At 46.6% G+C, this 15,205-nt stretch overlaps 1 protein-coding gene across 1 annotated transcript; it reads right to left on the bottom strand.

Annotated features, from left to right (window-relative positions):
- Positions 1-1,669: 1,669 nt before the first annotated feature.
- On the bottom strand, positions 1,670-4,819 carry RHEBL1 (RHEB like 1). The gene is made up of 8 exons (XM_027594557.1): positions 4,605-4,819; positions 3,919-3,990; positions 3,500-3,567; positions 3,137-3,219; positions 2,991-3,047; positions 2,751-2,798; positions 2,324-2,405; positions 1,670-2,159 (listed from the first exon to the last, which is right to left on the bottom strand). Exons 1-8 carry the CDS (start codon positions 4,654-4,656, stop codon positions 2,070-2,072), a joined length of 552 nt encoding a protein of 183 aa, XP_027450358.1. The 5' UTR covers positions 4,657-4,819; the 3' UTR covers positions 1,670-2,069.
- Between the last annotated feature and the right edge of the window lie 10,386 nt (positions 4,820-15,205).

Here is a 15,205-nt window from a genome sequence, read left to right as displayed (position 1 = left end):
GTATGAGAGACTATGCTAAGCATTTCATATATCACCCCAATTTAATTCTCAACTCAACCTTATGAAGGTTTAACTGCACTTCATAAATGAGAAACTGAGGCTCAGCCAGGTTAAGTGACTACACAAGGTCACACAGCTAAGTGGAAAAGTATTCCAACCTAGCCACTAACTACTATTTGTGACTTTTATCAGGACTTTGAGATTGCTTGATACACTTTTAGAAAACTTCAAACATTTGTAAGTCTATCCCAGACCTCATGGAAAGGGCAGCAGGGCAATAGACAACCTATAGTGAGTATTCCAGGTCAGATGTGCAAAAGGACCTCATTTTAATGTAAGGAAAGAGTGTGGTGACAACCCTAAAAAGAATTCTAAACCACTGAGATTGCTCTTTGGAGAATGCTTCTTCCAGCAGCCCTTATTTTTTAGATTCTAGATTAGAGATGCAAAAGCAGCCGGCAAAACTTTCGAAAACTAGCATGACACACAATTGCCCCAACTGTAAGCCCAGCTAGTCAAGAGTCGGGCTCCAGCAAGATCACGGCTAAGATTTTGCCCATCCTCCCCAACTAAGTGCATGGACAGGGTACCTCAGACTCCCTCACGTGGCAAGAGAAGTCTGTGTTCTCCCTGTGAGGGATACTATTCCAGTAACACTCATAAGTCCTTGGAGGAGGTATTAGGCCAGTTAGGACCTAGGTCTGATGGGGGTGGTGGATGAGCAGAAAAAGTAGAGGCAGCTAGGACCAATTCTTCCTAGCTGAAATGTCCATCCTCTTACTGAGATGGCAGGTTAAGAAGAAAGAGTAGAAGTAGGGGCGCCTGGCTGGCTCAGTCCGTTGAGCAGTCAGCTCTTAATTTTGGCTCAGGTCATGATCTCAGGGTCATGAGATCGAGCCCCCAGAATCTCGAGAGTATCTCTCTCCCTCTCCCTCTGCCCCTCCCCCTCCCCAGGCTCAGGCACATGCTCCCGCATGCTCGCTCTCTCAATAAATAACCTTAAAAAAAAACAAAAACGGAAGCAATACCCTTTCACACCTAAAAAAGTGGCACAATTCCAAAAGTGTGAAGGGTGTGAAAAGGTCACCCAAGGTATGAAAGACCAAAGAACATCGACTTAATGAAAGGCTCTGGGGACATGGGAGTGGAAGGATGGATACACAGCATTATTTCTTACTTTACTCAACTCTCTTAGAAAGCCAAAATCTTCACCAACGCTTCAGTCCCTGCCTCTACACTCCTTCTCAATTATTACATCACTAGGATGAGGGGCTTCCTTCCTCCCAAACCTTAGCCTCTCTCTGAGTGCCAGCGAATGCCAAGGCCCCAGGAGGGAAGGTAGGTCAGCATGCGGCAGCTGGCCACTAGAGGGCGGTATTTCTGTAGTTAAGGGGACCTTGAGCGTCTATAATCCTGGATGGAGTGGCAGCCAACTGGTACCGGCATAGGAGAACCTAGCAGAAAAGAAAGGTGAGAAAAACTAAGCAGTAAGTCTTAGGCTAACGGTCCTCCTGAATGAGTGAGGCACGAGGAATAGGAATGAAGTAGGAGGAAAGAGTTAGCCCTGATTCCCCACCAAAAGTCACAGTCACCACTCCTTGGAAAAGGAGATATCGGCCCTGAGCTCTCCCCACATACAGAGAAGCCAGCGACAAAAAGATTTCTCAGTTTATTTGCATATATACATTGTCACCCTAGGGAGCCAGCTCCACTTCAGGAATCCCCAGCTCCCCTCACCCAGCCAACGCCCAAAACCTGCACAGAAGACAGGGTCCTAAATAAACAATGCTTAGGACTCGTATCCCAACCCTGCAGGTTATAACAATTCATTTAGCAAAAACAGAGGACTAGAGGCCAGTCCCATGAGACATCCTTGCCCCATTGTAAACATTGACAACCAGGCCATTAGAGCCTGGAAAAGTGTGCAAACATGAGGGTACCACACTGTGTGACCAGAGGACCGGGGACACAGCTGGCAACCATACCCGTGAAGTCCTAAGGGCCTATACCCGCTGGAGCCTGGCAAGTGCCAGGGGCAGAATCAAGGCAGCTACCCAATGCCTGAGGGCTCACATGAGCCGGCAGCGGCGCTCTTGCCCATAGGAATTCTCTACCCGGGCAATCTCCTGGATGACTTTGGTGAAGATGCCTCGAGTTAGCTGCAAGGGACAGAATTCGGGGTGGGGGGGGGAAAGTCAGTTCATTGCCAATACAACCCAGCTCTGAGGTGTATACCCCACTCCCCGACCATCCTCACCACCAAGCAGTGCCATAAGAAAAACACTGCTACCCTGATTGTGCCCCTAAGCTTCAGGCCAAGCACCTGGTTCTCTCGAGCAGATGACTCCATAAATGTCGCACCCCAGGACTCTGCCAGCTTCTTCCCTTCAACTGCCTGGACCTCCCTAGAAGCAAATTTGGAACATAAAGATGGAAGATAGCAATGTCCCCATGTTCTCTGCAAAATCATTATAGAATCTAGACTTCCTCTGACCCATCCTGTTTCTAAGGTTTGGGAGGTGGGTTGGGGAAGGAGAAAAATAAAGGAGAACTCAGAAGCCTAGGACTGAGGCTTGAAATATGAAATTATAGCTTTTGCGATAGAAGGGTTATCTTGCCTTAACCTTCAAGTTAGAAACAAAAAGAGGTGAAATGATTCATTCAAGTCAGTGGCAGAGCCAGGACTAGAGCCTGACTGACTGCTAGTCCATCTCACTTTCCTTTGCCTTGAGCTATAGAGATCTCCGTACCTGTCTGGAGAGAGATCTGCTTTGTTTCCCACTAGCACCACCGGCAGCCTGTGAAGAAATAACAGTTACTACAGGATCCCCTCCCAGTCTGCCTGGAACCCAACTCCCTTCACATCGGGGCTGGACAACTCCCCAGCAGATCAGACAGGATTTGTCCTGGCCTCCTCCCTCACTTGGACCCTCCACTCTCTTCCATCTCCTCATGTCCATACTCTGTCTCTATCTCCCAGGGCCACTTACCGAGTTTTCCCGTGGCCTTCATGTAGCTTTTGGTACAGACTCTCAATGACTTGGAAGCTTTAAACACAAGAAATGGAGCTTTAAACTTATTCTGGGACAGCCCTCAGATGCTCCCAAGTCCCCCACTCATAACCTTGGTCACTTACCTATGCAGAGAGGTGACAGAATACACAAGCACATAACCATGGACCCCAATGATGAATGAATAGGGCAGAATGCTGTACTCATCCTGACAAAAAACAGAAACATCAACACCTAGATACACAACACTCAGATGGCAAAGGTTGGTGGGTTGCATCCTGGGGACCCTCCCTGGGGCACTCCCTACTCCAGTCATTTCTATTAGACAAGTATTTACAGAGTAGCTCCAATGTGCACTGCACACTACCGGCTGCTAAAATGCTTTTCTTTTAAAACTACTTCACAGATAGATGAGCCATGGAGGCAACCAGACTTCATCTCCCATTACTGAACTGCCACATTTAGATTACCCTACCCCAAACTGGTACCTGCCCTGCTGTATCCACCAGGTGTAGGTGAAACTCATCTTTGCCAAGAGTCACTATCTTGCTGTAAGCTGAAAAGAAAAGAAAACTTGACTGTGAGGTGCCTTGTAGGGCTAGCAATGTGTGCCCCGATGCGTTCTTAACTCTAGGGGTGATATATAGATGGGCCAGGACCAGGGAGCACTCCAGGCAGCTGGAGAGACAATGTCAAGGTTCTTATTGTCTAATCTACACCATCCTGGATGCAGTATCCTGCAAAATCCACACTCCAGCTCAACTAATAGAACAAGATTGCTAGAGAAGAGATTATATTTAATGGATAATTAAATCGGCCCCTTGGCACCAGGAAAACCCCAGATTACAGAATTAGGTGGGGCAACAAAGACCTCCCTGCTCCATCCCTAGGGGAGAAATCTACTCACTGTTCTCCACTGTAGGATCATAGCCTTCCAGGAACTCGCCCTCCACAAACTGATGTGCCAAAGATGTCTTCCCTGTGGGAAGCAGTGGTAGTTGTATCCAAATCATCCATCCACATTTACATCCTCTGTCCTTTCGGACTGTGGCCCAGGACTAAAGAGGACCCCAAATTAGCACCCTAGCCTGTGGGTGCCATGCAATGTTTTTCCTTAGCCTACCCTCACCCTCTTTTCGCCTTGGGTCTCTGCACCCTGGCCACCGGATGCATTCAGTAGCGCCGCAGGAAGCCTTTCCTGCCGCCTTTCCGCACCCCACCCCCGGGAAGAGCCGGGATTCCCCTAGGATCAGGTCTGCCCCGCACCCGGACACCTGAGACTTGCCACCCACACAGACCGCGCCCCCGTCATCAAAGCCTGACCCCATCCCTACCCCTCCCAGGTTAACACAGGGGACCACTCTGGTGTTCCTGCAACCAAGCCCACATTAACCCTTACATGCTCCTACTTCCTGCAGCCCTCCACACACTACCACCACCCCAGCCTTTCCTCCTCCATCCTTTCAATCCTCGTCCTACAACCCCGTTCTAGCGATGCCACCATTCCTCTCTGGGTCGCGTTCCCGCGACAGCGCGCCTCCTCTGGCCACAAAGCCGCGGTGCGTCCGTGCTCTCCCCAAGGCTGAGACTCACCTACAGAGCGGTACCCGAGGATGACCACCTTCCTGTAGCGAACTAGCGGCATGGCAGTAGCCGGCCCCGAGGGGCTTGCCGAACTGCGGGCTGAAAGAGCCCTAAGCAGAGGAGATCAGAGTGTAAGGCAGGCGCAGCAACCGGCACAGCAAAGTCGCTCACCCCGAAGCTGCCAGGGACAAGCTAGAGGGAAACCAAAACAAGCGCCGCGCCCGGAGCTGGCCACGTGATCACAACACAGCAAGACTAACGCGAGGGAGCCGGGCGCCGGGGGATCTACAGTGCCGCGCCGCTCCGGGCTCCGCCCCCCAGGCCGCTCGCCATTGGTTCATTAGAAAGAATAAGGGCGGGGCCGCCAGCGGGAGGGAAGGGTGGGCCTCACGTGGAGCAGGAGAACCTGGAGCTGCGCCTGCGCAGACTAGAGCCGGTTCATTCATAAAGAAACAGAAAGGAGCCCGGGGTCCTAGAGGTGTTTGCGCATTTTCAACCTAGCAGAAGCGGCTGCGAAGAATCGTGGATGGAAAAATATTCGTTGTGGCTGGGCTGGAATTTCTTCTCAGAAGATTCTAGGCTTCCCTTCTGCGAGGTCTCTGAGATCCTTGGAATGGGGGGGAAGGCCCAAATTCCAAAATATTACCTCTGTTTCCCCCAGACTTTGGCCCCAGATCTTTTATTGTCGATTTCCCCAGTCTACCAGGATCTTCGGAAATGCGATTCTTATTCTTGAGAAAGTCGTTAGAATTTGTGGCCAGGTCGTCTGAAATTTTGTTGTCATCATCATAATCAAATGCATTAATTTATTCAACAAATATTTATTATGCATATGCTATGTGTTTCAGGCATTGTTCTAGCTTTGGGGATAGAGTGAAGAACGTGACAGACGTCTCTGTGCTCACAAAGCTTAAAACCTAGTTGGAAGGGACAAACATATAAACAAGGAAATATTAGATGGTATTAAGTGATATAAAAGGTGGTATAATAAGAAATGGCCACATTAGATTAGTAATACTTCCTATCAAAGGAATCCCTATTTAAATTGAGGTCTAGGGGCGCCTGGCTGCCTCAGTCGTCAAGTGTCTGCCTTCAGCTCAGGTCATGGTCCCAGGGTCCTGGGATGGAGCCCCGCGCCGCCCGCCGGGCTCCCTGCTCAGCGGGAGGCCTGCTTCTCCCTCTTCCACTCCCCCTGTTTGTTGAGAGACTCACTGTGTCTCTCTCTGTCAAATAAATAAAAATAAAATCTTTAAAAATAAATAAATTGAGGTCTGAAAGACAATAAGGAGCCAGTTAGCGTGAAGTTCTGACAGAAGAATCCATCAGTGCTATGGGTGCCACGATGAAAATAAATTTGTTAAATTTCAGGACAAAGGGAGGGAGAGAGAGTGTGTGTGGACCTAAAGCAGATGAAATCTAAGAGGATGGCAGGGGCCAGGCCATGTAAAGAAGTTTGGGTACCCAGAAAGCAGTTGATGATCTGAATATCTGAACTGTATTTCTAAAAGTTTTCCCTGGTTAAAAATAAATAAATAAATTTCTCTCATTGTGAAGAATGAGGGGGACAAGAGCAAGAGGGGAAGAAGGCAGATCAGCTAGGAGACTTACTTGTAGTCCAGGTGAGAGGTGAAGGGGGCTTGACTAGAGTGGCAGAGATGAATGAAGTAGAGAATTTTGGATACATTTTGAGGCTGAGGTCAATCTGATTTGCTAAAGGATTGGATATAGCAGGTCAGGGAGGGAAAAAGAAGAAAGAAAACAGGTTTATGGAGTTCTACTTTGCGCCAGGTGCATTTCATTGTTATCTCATTTAATATTCACAACAGCCCTAAAGTTGGTAATTGGTATTTTTTATCCATTCATCTACAAATATTTATCAAACAACCATCATACCCCATGCACCCTTCTAGATGCTGGGAATAGAGCAGCAAACAACACAGACAAGGTCTTTGCTCACAAGGAGCAAGTATTCTTTTGGGAGAAGACCAACAATCTACAAATGAACAATAAATAAACTACAATAAAAAAGTAATAACTGCAGTGGGAGGAAAAACAAGGTATTAATGGGCTAGAGAGTAATGGGGTGCGGTATGCCCCTTCTTTTATATGGTATCCTAGAAAGCCTGAGGAGGTGACATTTGTACCTGAGGCTTGAATGATGGGTAGTTATTATCACCCTTATCTTACAGATGTGGAAACTGAGACTTAGCCATATAGATAGCACACAGAAGGTAGTTCTTCTGGAAGGGCTTCATGAAGTAGGTATGTAGCAGTTAGACTGTACCGGAAGACAGGCTTTGTATAACTGTGGAACTATCTAATGCTTTAGAAAGTCCAAATATACAAAAGTTGTTTCAAAGAGCCACTTACTCTGGCCTCAGAAAGGGACCCAAAAAGCTTTTCAACTGGCTAAATGAAGTTCCTTGCAGACCAGCAATTTTATGTTGAATTATTTGGCCTGAGTGAGGTTGGTGGAGATTCCAGATTGGGTCTTAAGCACTGCAGGGTAGAACAAAGAACTATATTCAGTGAAATTCAATAAAAATCTATTCATCTCCTACTTTGTACCAGATACTCACACTTGCACCACCTGTTGCACAATATGGATGTAAAGATAAATGAGATGCCTTTTGTGCTGTTTTTCTTTCCGGATTAACTCTCTATTCTTTTCCACCCAGATTTGTTTCCAGGAGGCAGACCTTGCCCCCTGGATCCCAGCAGAGTTCAGCCTAAGTGAAGCCCTCACAGAAGGTCAGATGGAGTGGGGAGAGTATCTGTGACCCCCACTGAAGGTCCTAGCACCCCTCAAGTCACTCCTCCAATACCCCCCCCACACACACACACATCTCTTGTTTTGTTTCTAGTTGCTTCTGGCCTTTATTGGTGACAGCTTCTCTGATACTCACCTTAGGGTACTGCTGTACCCCTGTAGTTTCCCTATACCTTTGTAAATAGGTTCTTTATTAAATCATTCTCAAATTCTCTTGTTTTCAATCAGGAGGAAAGCAAAAGGGCTAAGACAAAGGGCTTCTTCCTCTTGTGGCTTTTTCTTTTTATACAGGGAAAGAAGATCTCACAGCAGATTTTCACCTACATCTCCTCAAACCGAACTATTATACGGCCATCTCTAGATGCAAGGGAGCCCGGAAATTTTAGCATTTTCTTTTCTACCCTCAATAATAAAGGAAGGCAAAAGAGAAGGTGATTCAGGGGCGCCTGGGTGGCTCAGACGGTTAAGTGCCTGCCTTCAGCTCAGGTCATGGTCCCAGGGTCCTGGGATTGAGCCCCGCATTGGGCTCCCTGCTTGGTGGGAAGCCTGCTTCTCCCTCTCCCTCTCCCTGCTGCTCCCCCTGCTTGTGCTCTCTTACTCTATCTCTCTCTCCCTGTTAAATAAATAAATAGATAAACTGCTAAAAACAAAAGACAAACAGTGTTAAAAAAAAAAAGGAATAAATGTTCAGTGAGCCAATCCACAAGACCTGCACACCTCAGGACCAAGATATTAGTTTATTAAATATTAATCACCTTAGAGAGTAATGCACAAATGGTTACTTTGTAAAGATCACAGATATACAAATATAGGATCAACTAAAGAAAGTAAACTATTCTAATGGCATGTAAATGGGCTTGGAATAAAATTTCTAGAGACAGCATCATATATTTTGCTATGTCTCAAACAACTGAGATAAAATAAAGATTAAATGCTCTCAGGAAACTGTTTTAAGTATCTCTATGAAAAGTGAAAACATTTTTACTATGTTTGTATCAAAAGTATGGGTTCCGGGGCACCTGAGTGGCTCAGTCGGTTAAGTGACCAACTCTTGGTTTCACCTCAGGTGGTGATCTTGGGGTCCTGGGATTGAGCCCTGTGTCAGGCTCTGCGCTCAGTGGGGAGTGTGGAGATTCTCTCTCCCTTTCTGTCTCCCTCTACCCCTCCCCCTTCTCATGCTCTCGTTCTCTAAAATAAATACATAAATTATTTTTTAAAAAGTATCGGTTCCAGGGACACCTGGCTGGCTCAGTCTGTAGAGCATGCAACTTTGGGTCTCAGGATCACGAGTTTGAGCCTACGTTGGGCATAGAGATTACTTAAAAACAGCAACAATGATGACAAAAACTTGGTAGTTTAAAAAAAACAATGTATTCTTTCTCCTGGTTCTGTGGGTTGAACTGGCAACTCTTCTGTTGTGTCTCTTGGACACACTCCTGTGGTTACCAGAGGCCACAGACCCTGTTGGGTGGCCCTTTCCTCCAACTACAGCTCGTTACAGATCTTTCTGGGTTCTTGTAACCCTTCCTTCCCTGGCCCCTTCAGGCCTAGGGGTTCCTTCTAGTGTTCCTCGCTGATGCCAGACTCAATGTTTCACCACTCTGGTAGATATTCTTTAACCCTACCCACAACTTTATGAACATATGAACAGCTCTCTTGTTATATTTTCCTCAGTTCCCCCATTTGAGTGTGCAATCTGTTTTCCCCAAGGACTCTGAATGATATACCTCTGAATGTTAATGTTATAGAGGGAAAATTATCAAGTAAAAGATTAGAGGCAAAATTATATTAAGCCTTACATCACCATATGAGTAGCTAGAAGCATAGAGGAAGAAACCATTCTCAAGAAAAAAAAAGAAAGAAAATAAGGAAGAGAAGAAGGGAGGAAAGGAAGGAAGGAAGAAAAGGAAGGAGGGAAGGAAGGAAGGACAGAAGGAAGGGGGCTTGTTTCTGTCTGGAAAGATCTGAGATTTCACATGGTACTTGATAATTGAGCCGGGCCTTAAAGCTTGAGAAAGCCCTAGGGAAAAAAGCAAAAAGTTAAGGGAAGACTGTGCGTCCGGAAATACAGAGTGGACCCTGCAGCACTCTGTGTATATGGGCTGTCTGGAAATTAAACCTGGATATTAGACTGGGATCAAATCAGGGAGGTCTTTGAATGCCAGCTTTAAGAATCTGATTTGTGGGGCGCCTGGGTGGCTCAGTTGGTTAAGCATCTGACTCTTTTTTTTTTTTTTTTAAAGATTTATTTATTTATTCATGAGAGAGAGAGAAGCAGAGGGAGAAGCAGGCTCCCAAGGAGCAGGGAGCCCGATGCGGGACTCGATCCCAGGACCCTGGGATCATGACCTGAGCCGAAGGCAGACGCTTAACCATCTGAGCCACCCAGGCGCCCAAGCATCTGACTCTTGATTTCAGCTCAGGTCATGATCTCAGAGTCATGAGATCAAGCTCCACATGGGGCTCCGTGCTGGACCTGGAGTCTGCTTAAGATTCTCTCTCTCCCTCTCCCTCTGCTCCTCCTTCACCCCCATGCACGTGCTCTCTCTCTCTCTCAAAAAAAAAAAGGAATTTGATTTGGGGTGCCTGCCTGGCTCAGTTGGTAGAGCATGCAACTCTTGATCTTGGGGTCATGAGCTCAAGCCCCACGTTGTGGGTAGAGTTTACTAAAAGAATTTGACCTTTATTCAGTATCCAGGGTTCTCAAAATACACCACTAGTGGTGGTATGTGAGATGATTCAGGTAACACACACACTTTAAAATTTTGTTTTCTTATGTAATTTTTAATGTGTGGTGGGAAAAACAATATAATGCCAAAACTATGACTTCACAAATACTCTTGCACAGAAGCTAAACCTGGTAGTAAGAAAAGCCAATAGAATTCGAGAAGAGGGGCACCTGGGTGGCTCAGCTGGTTAAGTGACTGCCTTCGGCTCAGGTCATGATCCCGGGGTCCTGGGATCGAGCCCCGCATCGGGCTCCCTGCTTGGTGGGAAGCCTGCTTCTCCCTTTCCCTCTACCCCTGCTTGTGTTCCCTCTCTCACTGTGTCTCTCTCTGTCAAATAAATAAATAAAATCTTTTTAAAAAAAGAATTTGAGAAGAATATTAAACATTTATATGGGTGGAAAGACACTATGGACATTGTCATGAAAACAGTACAAGGTTTTGGTAGCACTGCAGTGAGCAATGGGATCTTTGCCATTAACTTGGTGGGGAGATGGGGAGAGTCAGTACCTCAAGGAGAGCTGTGCTTTATGAGGTCACACCGGTGGCCCTATAGAGGACGTAGGACCAAGAGAGGTTGGGGCTGGCGGTGGAGGGTCTATTAGGAGAAAAAATACCCAGAAAGGAGATGAGGGCCTGGACCAGGTAACAACAGAAAGGGTAGTGAAGACTCATAGAGAAGGTGCTCTAGATCGAAGTTGTGAAGTTGATGACCTGATTAAAGGAGACAAAGGGAAGGGCGATGGCAATTCTGTGAGTAGGATTAGAAGACATGGGAGGAAGAACAGGAATTTTTTAGTGGGGGTAAGAGGAGAGAATACTGAGTTAATGTATTTATTTTTGACATGTGGATTTTGGGGCACCTCCCAGATATTCACATGTTGATGAGCCATTGAAGGATATGTGTCTCTAGGCACTCCACAGAAAAATAACCAGGATACACATGCAGGTGTCTTCCTCGCGTGTTCCCTATGTCTGGTTCTCCCCTCACTCCTACACCTACTCTTGGCTTCTGCTAGTATGGAGATGATAAATACCAGTCCATTTCAGGAAAATGGGAAGTACTTATCTCCCCTCAGGGGAACTTGCTCAATCCAGGGACCATAACCAGCAGTATGCAAAATAAGTGAATTATAACCTACTGGAGCCAGAGGACCTTGGTGATCAGCTGATATCACAATTTTCTCCAGACTACAGGCTGAGAAGCAGCAGCCTGGAGAAGTAAATAGTGGTTCACAGCAGCAAAACACAGTGGAAAGAACATGGACTTTGCAGTCAAGCAGACCTGGTGTCAAAGAGGTTGTATGATCTTATGTGATTTTTTTTTTTTAAGATTTTATTTATTTGAGAGAGAGAGAATGAGAGATAGAGGGCATGAGAGGAAAGAGGGTCAGAGGGAGAAGCAGACTCCCCTCTGAGCAGGGAGCCCGATGCGGGACTCGATCCCGGGACTCCAGGATCATGACCTGAGCCGAAGGCAGTCGCTTAACCAACTGAGCCACCCAGGCGCCCGATCTTATGTGATCTTAAGTGGTTTAATTCACTACTCTGAGCCTCGGTTTCTCTTCTATGAAATGGCTGGAACAACATGGTGGCAGATGTCTGCCATTCTTTGTGGCTGCTGGCAGGAAGATTGAGGTCCAGGACAGCCCATGGCAGTGGTGCCAGGAGGGCCTTCCAGCACCTGTGTCGGTGTCAGCATTGGGCTGCAAATTGCAGGGTCTAGTGTTCAGTGGCAGTTGCCACAGTGTCCCCACTAGCTTGCTTCTGTGATTTGAGGCATTGTTTCTGGCTGCATAGCCTCACAACCCAGGCCTCCAGTGGTCCCTGTGACCTGCTTAAATCCTTCTGGAATCAAATACTTATTTTTGCACAACTGTTGTGAGAAGTGAATACAATAATGTATGTAAGCTGTTACTCACCGAATTAATGCCATCATAATAACTATCATTATGAGTTTGAAAGTGAATTCACAGTTTGGCTAGAGAGGTATGCCCACAGGAAGGCAGATGATCTGGCTCCCTCCCCAAACACCACTGAGAAAGATGATCCTGGGAAGAACACTCAGTCTAGTCAATTTGGGGACTGGACTTGCTCGGGGCACCTCCAAATATTCACATGCTAGGGAAGCCTTGCAATAATTCCTGAGTGTCTGATCTGGGTCCTACCATGCCAATGTATCCATCGCATTCCCTTTCTACTGCCCAGAATGCCTGTGTCCTCTTATCTAGGGCACTCCCTTTTTTTCTAGTGAGGTACCAGATTGCTGCCTGTTGAGTAGAAAATTAGGACTCTCTCAAAGGGGTATTTCAGACAGTCATCTGGAGGCCTGAAGAACCATTCCTGCCCCACCAATGACCACATTGGGCACCTCTCTGACCAAGATCATTCTGGGCACATAGTAACAATTCTTATTGACTGAGTTGCTCATGTTACCACATTCCATTTTGGCTTAATAGACTGATATTGGCTGATCAATTATTCTTTCTCTTTCATTTCGTTTTATATTTTTATTTATTTTATTTTATTTTATTTTATTTTTTAAAAAATATTTTATTTATTTATTTGACAGAGAGAGACAGTGAGAGAGGGAACAGAAGCAGGGGGAGCTGCGGGCAGAGGGAGAAGCAGGCTTCCCATGGAACAGGGAGCCTGATGTGGGGCTTGATCCCAGGACCCTGAGATCATGACCTGAGCCTAAGGCAGACGCTTAACCGACTAAGCCACACAGGCACCCCTCGTTTTATATTTTTAAAGATTTATTTAGTGGGGCAACTGGGTGGCTCGGTTGTTAAGCGTCTGCCTTCGGCTCAGGTCATGATCCCAGAGTCCTGGGATCGAGTCCCACATCGGGGTCCCTACTCCACGGGAAGCCTTCTCCCTCTCCCACTCCCCCTGCTTGTGTTCCCTCTCTGGTTGTGTCTCTCTGTCAAATAAATAAATAAAATATTAAAAAATAATAATAAAATCCTTTAGGGTGCCTGGGTGGCTCAGATGGTTAAAGCGTCTGCCTTCGGCTCAGGTCATGATCCCGGAGTCCTGGGATCGAGTCCCGCATCGGGCTCCCGGCTCCTTGGGAGCCTGCTTCTCCCTCTGCCTCTCTTTCTCTCTCTCTCTCTCCCTCTTCTCTGTCTCTCATGAATAAATAAATAAAATCTTTTTTAAAAAATAAAATCCTTTACAAAAATAAATATTTATTTTGAGAGAGAATGAGAGAGAGAGAGAGAGTGGGGGAGGGGAGGGGCAGAGGGGGAGAATCTCAAGCCGACTCCATGCTGAGCGTAGATCCAGACTAGGGGCTTCATCTCACGACTCTGAGATCATGACCTGAGCCGAAATCAAGAGTCAGATGCTCAACCAACTGAGCCACCCAGGCACCCTTTCATTCTAGATACATTAATATCACGCAGCTAAAATTGAAAGAAATCTTTTTCTCCCCCTCCTTCCCTACTTCATCCTACCAACCACTAGGTCCTATCCATCCCACAAATTTAAATATTGCCTGCAACTGTCCTTTCTCTCCATCTCCATTGCCACCTCTCTATCTCACCAGCATCACCTCTCATCTGCACCACTGCACTTGCCTTTTTGCTTTTGCCCTCCTCCCTGGACTCACTAACTCCCTTCTAGTCCATTCTCCACTCAGCAACTACAGTGATCTTTTTAAAATCCAAATTTGAGGGGCGCCTGGGTGGCTCAGTCGTTAAGCGTCTGCCTTCAGCTCAGGTCATGATCCCGGGGTCCTGGGATCAAGCCCCGCATCGGGCTCCCTGCTCTGCAGGAAGCCTGCTTCTCCCTCTCCCACTCCCCCTGCTGTGTGTTCCCTCTCTCGCTGTGTCTCTCTGTCAAATAAATAAATAAAATAAAATCCAAATTTGATCAGGCCATTCCACAAAGCTAAAACCTAATTAAATTAATTCAATCTATTCAAATGACTGCCTGTTTCTCTAGAAAAACATTAAAAATCCTTAGCATAGTAAGATGCCTATTAGTACTTGCAGGGGCCTAATAAATATTTGTTGAAGGGAGGGAGTCAAATCTCTGAGGCTGGGAGGAAATGCCTTGTTCTTTTGTGTGTTAATTTGCCTTGTTCAAATCTCAGGGCACCTCCTTCTCTCCAGCTTCTTGGAAGTACCTCATTGTGGCCTCTGGCATCTCTTACAAAGTGATTTCCTCAAGGTCACACAGCTGGTGCAAAAGCACCAAATAGAATATACAGCCCTATTGTTCGCAAGTGTAGAATCACAGTTAAGTGAGAAGCAATCATGGTTGAAAAGTGACAACCACCCATATGATTCTTGATCCTCCTATAACACTCCCACCAAGTTTCTAGGTCTTGGTATAGAGTTTTTCCAAGATAAAGGAAATCTACCTCCTCACCCTGCCAAAGAAACCCCTTCTTCTTTAGACAATTCTAATGGTTATTGAAAACTGGACAATTTAGGGGTGCCTGGGTGGCTCAGTTAGTTAAGCGACTGCCTTCGGCTCAGGTCATGATCCCAGAGTCCCGGGATCGAGTCCCACATCGGGCTCCCTGCTCAGTGGGGAGTCTGCTTCTCCCTCTGACCCTTTCCCCTCTCATGCTCTCTCTCTCTATCTCATTCTCTCTCTCAAATAAATAAATAAAATCTTAAAAAAAAAAAGAAAACTGGACAATTTAAAGAATAATCCATCCTGGCCAGTTTATCAAAGGATAGAGAGAATGAGAGAAAGGAGGTTGGGTATGAGAGAGACCCACACCCTCCTTCCTGTGATGGTCCTAAGGTGCTTTGGGTCAGCTGCCTCCAAGAAGAAGGTGGATGATTTTGGCTTCAGCTTAGTTCACAGAGAGACTTGTGATATTTAGTCTCAAAACTTCTAGGAGATATTATAGACTAGCCAAGGGCTAGAACAGGGAAGGGATGTGTGTGGAGGAAATGGGTTTAATCCCAGCTCAAATTTTGGGTGGAATCCCAGCTGCTGCAGCTGCTAAGGGCTTAACCAGCTGTTTCCTGGGCAGCTGCAGCGTTCAGCCCAGACCCGGCTCTCGGGGTGGCAGCTCTGTCTCAGCTTAGGGCCATCAGCTCCAAACTAAGCCAAACTCTGTGGGAAGAATGGCTGGAGAGCAAAAGAGA

This window comes from Zalophus californianus, chromosome 9 (genome assembly GCF_009762305.2).
Source record: "Zalophus californianus isolate mZalCal1 chromosome 9, mZalCal1.pri.v2, whole genome shotgun sequence".
NCBI classification, from domain to species: Eukaryota; Metazoa; Chordata; class Mammalia; order Carnivora; family Otariidae; genus Zalophus; species Zalophus californianus.
Note: the sequence above shows the minus strand (reverse complement) of the source record. Positions and strands in the feature narration are given on the sequence as shown.

Coding starts and splice junctions, on each gene's coding strand:
- RHEBL1 (XM_027594557.1), bottom strand. CDS start 4,656: ATGCCGCTAGTTCGCTACAGGAAGGTGGTCATCCTCGGGTACCGCTCT. Junction 3,568..3,918: donor TGATCCTACAGTGGAGAACA/GTGAGTAGATTT, acceptor TTTTCTTTTCAG/CTTACAGCAAGATAGTGACT. Junction 2,406..2,750: donor GCAGATCTCTCTCCAGACAG/GTACGGAGATCT, acceptor ATTTGCTTCTAG/GGAGGTCCAGGCAGTTGAAG.